General features: G+C 38.2%; 1 protein-coding gene across 10 annotated transcripts in view; it reads left to right on the top strand.

The window, feature by feature from the left end:
• Positions 1–11,875, top strand: part of ORC2 (origin recognition complex subunit 2) — a 45,845-nt gene that overhangs the window by 28,691 nt on the left and 5,279 nt on the right. For all 10 annotated transcript variants that reach the window (XM_047720694.1, XM_047720690.1, XM_047720688.1 and 7 more), the window contains 6 exons: positions 425–523; positions 4,088–4,197; positions 6,306–6,438; positions 7,223–7,319; positions 9,728–9,874; positions 10,637–10,808. In XM_047720694.1, the coding sequence (XP_047576650.1) occupies positions 425–523; positions 4,088–4,197; positions 6,306–6,438; positions 7,223–7,319; positions 9,728–9,874; positions 10,637–10,808 (758 nt within the window). The remainder of the gene's footprint in view (positions 1–424; positions 524–4,087; positions 4,198–6,305; positions 6,439–7,222; positions 7,320–9,727; positions 9,875–10,636; positions 10,809–11,875) is intronic.

Genomic DNA, 11,875 nt, shown 5'->3' with positions numbered 1-11,875 from the left:
ATCTGCCTCCAGGCTCAGGTCATGATCCCAGGGTCCTGGGATCGAGCCCCGCATCAGGTTCCCTGCCCAGCCCGGAGTCTGCTTCTCTCTGCCCTGGCTCTTGGGCTCTTGCTTGTTCTCCCCCAACTCCACCCCAATAAATAAAATCTTTTAAAAAAATTAAAAATTCTGGGGCGCCTGGGTGGCTCAGTGGGTTAAGCCGCTGCCTTCAGCTCAGGTCATGATCCCAGGTCCTGGGATCGAGCCCCACATCGGGCTCTCTGCTCAGCGGGAAGCCTGCTTCCTCCTCTCTCTCTGCCTGCCTCTCTGCCTGCTTGTGATCTCTATCTGTCAAATAAATAAATAAAATCTTAAAAAAAAAAAATTCTTCAGAATTTTAAAAATATCTGAAACTAAGAATTGATTTTGCTGTATCCGCTTTCAGAGTGATTTGGTAGAAGAATATTTTGAAGCTCATAGCAGTTCAAAAGTTTTGACCTCTGACAGAACACTGCAGAAACTAAAGCGAGCCAAACTGGATCAGGTATGTTGTAAAGAATGTTGCTTCTATATTTTTTTTAAATTGTGAACTAAAAAGTACACTGCAGGGGCGCCTGGGTGGCTCAGTGGGTTAAGCTTCTGCCTTCGGCGCAGGTCATGGTCTCAGGGTCCTGGGATCGAGCCCCGCATTGGGCTCTCTCTGCTCAGCGGGGAGCCTGCTTCCTCCTCCCTCTCTGCCTGCCTCTCTGCCTACTTGTGATCTCTGTCAAATAAATAAATAAAATCTTAAAAAAATAAATAAATAAATAAAAATAAAAAGTACACCACATAAACAACAAATTTGAAGGGTAAATTTACACAAACCGAATTATTGTCCTGATAAAATGAAACACAAATTAAAGTGACCTGATAGATACTTCATTATACAAAATGGTAAATGGTTAACTTGATATCTGTTTGATGTACTATAATTAAAATTTTTTCTTTAAGTACTTTATTATTTCTTCAGGATTTATGATAATCATTAGGGCCATAGTTTCTTGGATATCCATGCAGCATTAATCTCTGTTATTCTTGAACTCACATATTCATTGAACTGCACACTGGTCATAAAGTAGACTGTGACCGGCCTCTTAGTTACAGACCTTGCAAAGAGCAGAGTGAATCTGCTTCTTGAAATTACGGCAAACCAGCTCAGTACCGTAAGGTAAAAGGTTACTGTATACTATGGTTCTGGTATCTTAGTTTATAAAAAATACCAGTTATATTCAGGGTTTTGATTGATCACCTTCCAGAGAGAAGAGAGAACCCATTTGAGTGAGAAAATTTTTCAGTAGAAAGTAGGGTGGATAATCTGGGTCAAGAAGAGATTGTTACTGGCTCCAAGAGCATGGAGACTTAACTATTTTTAAACTAGAATTTTTGCAGTTTTCTAGGGTATACAGGGTTTCTCACAGACACAGAAGGAGATATATAGAGGATGAGCTGCTGTGACGTAGAAGACATGATGCGATGTCATTGTTTCTGTTTTTGTCAGCTGGCTTATCGGTATTGAGACTCAGATCAAAAACAACTGAAAACATGTCAAGAAACTAAACTATTTCAGGGAGGAGATGGAACTAACATCTGCGTAGTGCATCTATTTCGATACAAGCAACATGGGAGAAGGGTGAATGAGTCTAGAGTCAAAGCAGGGTTTCGGGGCGCCTGGGTGGCTCAGTGGGTTGAGCCGAAGGCAGGTCATGATCTTAGGGTCCTGGGATCGAGCCCCGCGTCGGGCTCTCTGCTCGGCAGGGAGCCTGCTTCTTTCTTTCTCTCTCTGCCTGCCTCTCTGTCTACTTGTGATCTCTCTCTGTCAAATAAATAAATCTTTAAAAAAAAAAAAAAAAGGCAGGGTTTCACAGGACTGAGATGCCGAAAGAGCTAAAATGAAAGGAACACCTGTTACCAGTAATGAAGGAAGGGAAGGTCTTGCACTGGCTGCAGACATAGCTAACCAACTCTACCCTTTAGTATTAAAAAAATATTTTACTTAAGGGATAGAATCATGGGAAAAAGGTAGCCCCAAGGTAAAATGCATATACAGCTTTTTGCTAGAGTTTTCTTTTCAGACAGTGAGCTATATTTGATTCACCAGCATGAATTTCTAAGTTTTGGGTACAGGGCAATGTACGTTCCACAGTTTATTTACATTATTGTTTAAAAAACTTTGCCATACTGGGGCATCTGGCTGGCTCAGTCAGTAGAGCATGTGACTCTTATCTTGGAATTGTGAGTTTGAGTCCTACATTGGGTGTGGAGATTACTTAAAATCTTATTCATTCATTCATTTTTTTTTAATTTTTATTTTTTAAAGATTTTATTTATTTATTTGTCAGAGAGAGAGAGAGGGAGAGAGAGCAAGCACAGGCAGACAGAATGGCAGGCAGAGGCAGAGGGAGAAGCAGGCTCCCTGATGAGCAAGGAGCCCGATGCGGGACTCGATCCCAGGACGCTGGGATCATGACCTGAGCCGAAGGCAGCTGCCCAACCAACTGAGCCACCCAGGCATCCCTCATTCATTTATTATTTTAAGTCCTGTCCATGCTCTCACAACCCTGAGATCAAGAACCGACCTGAGATCAAGAGTTGGATGCTTATGTCACTGTGCCACCCAGTCACTTCCTTAAAATCTAGGGGCACCTACGCGGCACAGTCATAAGCGTCTGCCTTTGGCTCATGTCATAGTCCCTGGGTCCTGGGACCGAGCCCCACATGGGGCTCCCTGCTCAGCAGGAAGCCTGCTTCTCCCTCTCCCACTCCCCCTGCTTGTGTTCCCTCTCTCCCTGTGTCTCTCTCTGTCAAATCAATAAATAAAAATCTAAAAAAAAAAAAACCTGAAAGAAAAACACAAAACTTTGCTGTATTTATCAAAGATGGATTTGTTAGAAGCAGCTTTGGGGCTTACCTGGAGTGGCACCTGTGACTCTTGATCTTGGGATCATTGTTTTGAGCCCCTCTTTGAGGGTAGAGATATTTAATAAATAAAAATTTTTAAAAAATTAAATGTGAATGAGGCATCTGGGTGGCTCAGTCAGTAGAGCGGGATTTACTGACTCAACCTCAGGTCTTGATCTCAGGGTCAAGAGTTCAAGCCCACCCTGGGTGTGGAGCCTGCTTTAAAAAAGAAGCAGCAGCTGCTCTTGGTAGAGGAACAATGATACAAGTTTATTTTACTAGTGATAATGGTGAATTATAAAGAACCTTTAATGTTTTCTGAGAATTCATATTTCACTGTTACCATAAGCTTTCACATTTCTTCAAATTCGTAGGTTTTTAAAAATCTGTTTGGATGAGCGCCTGGATGGCTCAGCGGGTTAAACCTCTGCCTTCAGCTCAGGTCATGATCCCAAGGTCCTGGGATCGAGGCCCACATTGGGCTCTTCCCCCTCTCTCTGCCTGCCTCTCTGCCTACTTGTGATCTCTCTCTCTCTCTCTCTCTGTCAAATAAATGAATAAAATCTTTAAAAAAAAAATTAAAAAATCTGTTTGGATTTGTTGTAAAAGCTGGGAGGCAGGCTTAATCATCTACTTATGGTAATGATCTTTTTACAAATTAAAGCCTTGTATTTGGAATTTATAATCATGGAAATGGTTCTAAACAAAACTTGGGAAATTCTTTAGTGTTATATATTTGTACTGAAAACGATGCTTAAAAATTTTTAAGAAAACAGGAGTGCCGGCCCAGCTCATTTGAGGGTCTGGCTCTTGGTTTTACCTGCGGTCATGACCTCGGGGTCATGGGATCGAGCCCTATGTTGGACTGTGCTCTGCACTAGGTGGGGGGCCTGCTTGGGATTCTCTTATTCCCTCTCCCCCTGCACTCATGTGCACGCTCTCTCTTGCTCTCAGTCTCATGCTCTCTAAAAAAAATTTTTTTAAAGAAAACACTTAAATCATACTTGAAATATTACGTGTATTCCGTTAATGCACTCATTATGAAACCTGATTACAGTAATATATCTACCACTGGCCTCTTCCAACCTCTACCTCTAGTGAAATATTTTTAGTTTGGACTGATTTTGATGTTTATGGTTTGAGAATGATTTTCTTTTTTTTTTTTTTAAAGCAAACTTTGCGTAACTTATTGGGCAAAGTTTCTCCTTCCTTTTCTGCTGAACTTAAACAACTAAATCAACAATATGAACAATTATTTCATAAATGGATGTTGCAATTACGGTATGTACTATCAACATTTCATACCCTTGTAAAATAACATATTTATATGTCTGTGTTAAAGCAGTTTAACATTGAATTTTCTTTTTGTAGTCAACTTTTTGCAATATATTTTTATATATAAAAATTAGAAAAAATAGGTATTTTCCTAATTTTATGACTCATATGTAGAAATTTCATATTGTATGACTCATCTCAAATTCTAGTTTTCAAGAAATGTGTCTGAATTTATCAGATGTGAAAGCCAAAGGTAAAATATTCCTAAGGAATTCCTAAGGAATGGTAAAAAATTCCTAAGGAATTCTCAGTTACTACTTATCTAATTAAGTATTTGAAAATGTAATTTGTCAAGATTGATATCAGTTACATTTAAGTCCAGTTTTCTACAGCAAAGTTCCTAAAGAGGATATAATATTTATTTTGATCTCATTCTATTTTCATGTACTATAGATCTTCAGAATTTTGTGATATCTGTCCTATAAACATTACTTTACCATTTTAAAATTGTTTCTTAGAATAGTTTATCCATTTTACCATTTTTCAGATACTTCAGGTTAAAATTTAAATTCCCATTAAAATAACTAGAAGAATTATTAAAACTTTTTTTTTGCTATAATTACTTTTATACTTTTATTAAAAAGGATCTTAGTATAAGGAAGTGCTTAAAAAGTGTGCTATTGTAAATGTATACTCACTGTTACATGGTCACTGGAATAAGTAAGAAGGCAGGTCCACCAAGCAGTAAAAACAGAAATCGACACAATTTTCCCAATTGATCCTGGTTTTCTTTTGCCAATAATACATCAAAGGGCCATGCTTGTCTTCCTGCTAGGACCTCAGCTTCTCCCAGTAAGTGTTTATAGATCTGTTCGTTATAAATTTGTAAAGTAGCTCTTCACTCTGATCCCATCCCCTACAGACCGGTTCCTCCTTCTAATAGGTCAGCTCTGATAACTTGTTCAGCTTTGCTTCCCAGCCTAGACCTCAGTCAGCCCCTTCAGCAGAATTGCCAACTCTCTGAATTCCGCTTTTTGCCGCTGCTGCTACCTTGCTGATCTGTGCGTGGGGGTCATTGCTTTTCTTCTGTTTCTAGGCTCCCCTGCGTTGCTACAGGGTGTCACGTAAATACTGTTCCCGACTGACCTCTATGAACAGTCATGGAGTCGAGCTTTAGCTTGACCCATAGTGCTTGGTGTTCTGGATCTTCTGACTCTCTTGGCTTTGGTTGCTTTTCGCAGTGAAAAACTCCCATAGTTGTGTCTCTGGCCCAGCCCAGGTATCACTCCTCAGCAACAGATAAAGGTATCTCAGTGTATGTTGGAGGTTTCCAAGTGGATGTCCTGTAAATAATTCAGTATACATAAAATTTAATTCCTCTTAAACCCATCATTCCCACCTGCCCCAGCAACCTGGCACAATGAATGTCACCCCATTCATGGAGTTGCCTATGCCAAAAAAAAGTTATTTTGAAATACTCCTTTTCCATCACTTTCCACATCTAACCACTCCAAATCCTGTTGACTGGACATGTAAAGGTCCTGACAACTATGAGTTTTCCCCATAATACCTAATTCAAGTCCATAGTCTTTGGCGGTCTGTCTCTCCTTCTGTCCATTCCCCACGATCAGCCAGTACTATCTTCCTAAAAATATCATGCTGCTTTCCTACTTAGAACATTTCTGTTAACACCTGAGTAGTTGCTTTTAAATGGTCATTGTCCTTGAAATAAAGTCTACTTAATGTATTAGTTGACTTAACAAGACCTTTGTGGCCTGGCCTCTGCTAAACCTTTCCTGTTTAATCTATCAATTAAAACTCTGCTTCAGCCTGTGGAACCGTTAGTGCCTTGTCCCTGCTGTTCTCCCTTGCCTCCAGCCCGTGATCACTTGAGGGATAATAAAGAGCTGGAAAGAAAGCTCCCGAAGCTGGAACTGAAGTGTGGCGTGGACACAGTAAAGCTGTGCTTCTCCTGCGTATAAACTGGGAATCGGTGTAGTTACTCAGTTACCCTAGTCCTTTCCGTGTTTTTCATCAACTTAAAGAAACTAGTTGATTATAAAAAATTAAGAGGTACCGAACTTTAATGTCATGAATGCTATCTTTCCTAACAGCCTGGGGTTCAACATTGTGCTTTATGGCTTGGGCTCTAAGAGAGATTTACTAGAAAGGTTTCGAACCAGTGTGCTGCAAGATTCCATTCATGTTGTCATCAATGGCTTCTTTCCTGGAATAAGTGTGAAATCAGTAAGTTTCAAAAATGTTAAAAGGAGCAACATTATATCCCTGCCTGTCCGTACCCCCACGTGAATGAGGGTGCTTCTCATTCCGGCATGTTCAAATTTTTTTAGCCTTTACAGTAGTAGGATTGCATAGTGCTTAAGATCATGTGTTTGGACTCAGGGTTCTAGCTTTGAATCCTCATCTCTGAATTTTCTACTTTGTAACTGATAAATGTATTAAGTCTTAGAGGAATGTTATGTTGTTTCCTATACCAAATATCAACTGTGCTTCTCTGAAGGACAGGATTATGGAAGACTTTAGTTTTATTATGCTTTTGTGTCACTTTGCTACTCTGAAAGTAATAATATAAATAATAGTTTGTAGTTTTATAATGCATTTATTATAGATCATTTGTGTTTCTTCATCATTTGAAAACTAAACCTTTTGGTGCTGGCTATTAACCAGCACAGTATTCCTTTTTAAAAGTGCCTTTAATGTTTGTATCGTTTTCTTTGATAGCTCTGTGGTATTCTAGCGTTTGCCATATTGGTGGGGGGTGATATTTTTGCTACCCTCTTACGTGTACATCTTTATTGTTCTCCCATGTTCCATTTTAGCTATAACTTGGGCCAAAAGATGAATTCGATATCCTTAAGCACCAGTAGGATTTTTAAGTGGTTTTTCAGACTTGATGGGAAATCTCAATGCATTTTTAACTTAAAAAAAAAGGATTGATTTCTTAGTTGTATTTATCCTATATGACAGAATAAGTAGTAATTGATGTACCTCTTTCACTTTTATGACATAGATCCTGAATTCTGTAACAGAAGAAGTCCTGGATCATATGGGTACTTTCCGCAGTGCGTTGGATCAGCTAGACTGGATAGTAAACAGATTTAAAGAAGGTAACGTGAAGTAGATGCTCTAGTTTTAGGGTGAAGCTAAGCATACACATCTGCTTATTCATGTACAGATAGATGGTCCCCAACTTAAAATGGATTGATGTGCCATTTTTTGACTTTGTGATGGTGGAAAAGCAATATCCATTCACTAGAAACCATACTTCCAATTTTGAATTTTGATCTTTTCCTGGGCTAGCCATATGTGGTACTATACTCTTCTTGTGATGCTAGGCAGTGACAGAGAGCCAAGGCTCCCAATCAGCCACACGGCCATGGAAGTAAATAACCAATAAACTTGTAACTATTCTGTACCCATACAACCATTCTCTTTTTTAATTTCAGTACAGTATTCAATAAATGACATGGGACTTTCAACACTATTGTAAAATAGGCTTTGTGTTTTTGCCCAGCTGTAGGCCAACGTAAGAGTTCTGAGTACAGGTAAGGTGGGCCAGGCTAAGCTATGATGTTTGGTAGGTTGACTGTATTAAATGCATTTTTGATTTATATTTTCAAGTTAGGATGGGTTTATTGGAACATATCCCCATCTGAAACCAAGGAATATCTGTGTTATTGTATCCAAAAATGTGGGTTATTTCAATTATAATACTTCTCTCAATGCTGATTAGGTTTCTCTGAAATAATTTGTCCTTTCTGTGAAGTTTTTCTGTGAACTTCACTAATACCTAACAGGGAAGAATTGCTCATACCGCCCTGAATTTGTATAACCCGAAGCCTGTTGTTTCAGAACAGTTCTCAGGTTTTACTTGGTCCATGTGAAATGCCCCCAGGTGATAGATGCATCTTTGGTATTTTTATATTGTTTACTATTTTTATGAAACATTTTTATCTCTTTATTTGGAGTAAATATCATTGCATTTGAACAGTTTCATACACTAAAATCTGTGGAATGGAAAGAAACGTTATTGTTTTTCCTTTGGTGTAGATGTTTTGGCTATGTGAGCATATCAAAACATTAAAAATAAAATTATTTAGGGTCCAACAGTTACCACTTAGCCACTAAAGAATTAAAAGGAGTAGGGTGCCTGGGTGGCTCATTTAAGTGTCTAACTCTTGGTATCAGCTCAGGTCTCAATCTCAGGGTGATGAGTTCAAGCCCTACATTAGGCTTCACGCTGGGCATGGAATCTACTTAAAAAAGGGGGAAAAAAAAGTAATAATTGATCTGACAGAGAATTTTGATATTGTTTATATGCTCATGAAAATAGGTGCCTATTCATATATAATGCCTATTTTATATATTGTTTCTATAAAACATACTTGTAATTATATAAATTATAATTATATAAGTTATATAAAAGTTTTTACATATGGGTATATAATTTGAATATATAATTACATAATTCAGAATTATGTAGTATGCATATGATATAAATGTAAATATATCAACATTTAAGTGTAATTCAATTCTAAAATAGAAATATGTTTATATATAACTTAGGTACTATTGATTATGGTGGCATCTTGACTTTCAAAATGTTGTCAGTCTTTGTACCTATATTGTCTCTTGTCCCTCTAGCCACAGTGAGAAAAATTTACTTACTCTCTCGAAAAGGCTCATCCTCCATTATGTCCTATTTCTTAACAGCTTTGGAGAGACTTGTCAGTGGCTTTTGAACACGTATAGGGCTTCTTCCAGCATAAGAAGAGGTTTACCTGATTCTACTGCCCTTTCACACTATTTGATTTTTCCTATTTCAGTGATTTCAGATTTTTTGAAGACATATCCCGCTTCTACATTTTTCTTAACTTCTTACTTCTGTGCTACCTGAACTATATGCTTGAAGATCACCTATAATTTTCTTACTAAACACAGGTGGCCTTGGCTCATCCTTCTTCTATCTTGGTCTCTGCAAGTACCTCCAAATGCTGCCTTCATTGACCTTTAAGACATTTTTTTACCTCTCTGACTTTCCTGATGCCTTGAGCAATATCCTAAATTCCACCCCCACCCTTTTTTGTCTTCTTTGGCTTTTGTGATAATCAGGGTTTTCTGTCTCTTAATGCAAAGAGAGAACTTTTGGTGTGTGCCTGTCCCCTCTCCCCTCCCGCCCTGCAATGCAACGTGTACAGATTTACCTCCAACCCAAAATGCATGGAGCCTTATTTCCTGGTGCCTTACTGAAACTGCCTGATGACCTGATTCAGGTGCTAACCATTCCACTTAACGTTCAGTCCCCACTGATTTTCAGTGAATTTCCTTAAGACTTCAATAACCTGTTGCCTCTTTTGGGAAACTGTTATCTTCTCAAATAAAGTACATACCTCTATGCAATAGTTACTTTGTCCCGTACTACTGTGACACATCTTTTAATACACAGGCATTGGGTGTGGTTAAGGACTTTACAAATACTCCTTATAAATAATAATTGAATAGTCTTTCCTTTTAGATTCTTCTTTGGAACTCTTCCTTCTCATCCACAATTTGGATAGCCAAATGTTGAGAGGAGACAAAAGCCAGCAAATTATTGGACAGTTGTCATCTTTACGTAACATATACCTTATAGCATCTATCGATCACCTCAATGCCCCTCTCAGTAAGTATTACCATTTTTCTTTCTCAGGATATCAGTCTTAAGAAATTTCTTAATGTTGTAAATCATAACATTTTTATTGTTTTTCAGTACACTTTGTCTTTTGTTGCATGCATAAGGTCACATGCTAAAAGTAAAAGTGTTCTCAGTCTGATTCAGAACATAATTCTTGGGGAAAAAAATTCAGATTCTAAAGGGGGTGTTTTACACCTGAAGTTTCACGAAGAGAAGCAGCCCAACTATTATTTTGGTCTCTTTCTACTCTTTGTGGTATTGCAACATTTATTTTATGCATTTAATTCTGAGACTTTGTGAAAATCCCTGTGCCCTGGTAACACTAATATATTTTAAATTGTAGTTAATAGACAATAAAAATCCACATGTTGGTTGACAATGAAATTAAGTTGTGAGGTACTGATACGGATGGGGAAATGGCAAAAATGAAAAATTTTCAGGATTTTTTTTTTTAAGATTTTATTTTTTAAAGATTTTGTTTGACAGAGATCACAAGTAGGCAAAGAGGCAAGCAGAGAGAGAGAGAGGAGGAAGCAGGCTCTCTGCTTGGCAGGGGACTCAATGTGGGACTCGATCAAGGGACCAGGAGATCCTGACACGAGCCAAAGGCAGAGGCTTAACCCACTGAGCCGCACCCGCGCCCCCAGGGCTCATTTTTTATTTAACACTTTCTTTCCTAGAGTGGACTCTAGTAACATGATAATATGACACTAATTAGTAACTTCTGTTTCCTTTAATCACATGCTGTAGTGTGGGATCATGCAAAGCAGAGTCTTTATAACTGGCTCTGGTATGAAACTACTACATATAGTCCTTATACTGAAGAAACCTCCTATGAGAATTCGCTTCTGGTTAAACAATCTGGATCGTTACCACTTAGTTCCCTAATTCATGTCTTACGAAGCCTTACCCCTAATGCAAGGTAAGAATGAAAACTCTAATTTCTTTTTCTAAAAAAATCTACATTATATGATATTCGTGAGTAGGTTTTAATGGCAATTCTAAAATTCTAAAGTCTCTACTTAGTTTGCAGGATTAAGAGAGTAAAAAATAGAGTTGCCAGTACTGGGTTATGCAATAGCAGACTCCTTAACGGTAGTGTCAACATTTTTTTTCTTAATTTTTATATTTCTAAATAAGAGCATCTCAAGATAATGGGTCATTGCGGAGGAAAAAGAATTTTGATGGGTTTTACTTCAATCTGATGGTTATTTTTAATTATATATTGAACACTGTGATACAGACATAGGGCCAATGACATAAAATAACTCCTTTGATCCTCACCACCACTATACGGTAGATAGCAAAGGGCAGAGAGATTTTGATCCGAATCTACCTGACTTCCAAACTCTTGGTTTTAAACATCTCTGTAATGTCTCCAGTGAAGCCCTTTCAGCAGCCTCACCTAGAGGAGTATCTGAATTAATAAAAGCTAAGAAAAGCTGGATATAGCATAAACTGGCAAAACATAAAGGGCATGATAATTAACCTGTTGAAAAAGGCTTTGAGGGTAGATTCTCCCCTCCCAAGCACAGAATTCTAGAACAATTAACAAGATGAATTGTTTAAAAACAAGCCCTGTTGAGAATTACTAAAATTTGAAAAGATGAAGAAAAATACTGTGTTCTTGGATGAGTGGACTGATATTATAAAGGTAGTATAACTAACTCCTCCCAAGTTAGAATGTATTAGACCTATAAATTAATCCAAACATCGATGATTTTTATTGTGTTTTAAGTTTCTTAAAGAAGCAGGTGAGACTAGCGAAATCTTTTTTTTCCTCCCAAGAGCAATGGCACTTCTAGTCAAATGGTATAATACTTTTCACATTTTTAAAAAAAATTTTTATTTATTTGACAGACAGAAATCACAAGTAGGCAGAGAGGCAGGCAGAGAGAGAGGGGGAAGCAGGCTCCCCACTGAGCAGAGAGCCCGATGCGGGGCTCAATCCCAGGACCCCGGGATCATGACCTGAGCCGAAGGCAGAGG

Source organism: Lutra lutra, chromosome 3, assembly GCF_902655055.1.
Source record: "Lutra lutra chromosome 3, mLutLut1.2, whole genome shotgun sequence".
NCBI lineage: Eukaryota > Metazoa > Chordata > Mammalia > Carnivora > Mustelidae > Lutra > Lutra lutra.
This window is presented reverse-complemented; position numbering and strand designations above follow the sequence as displayed.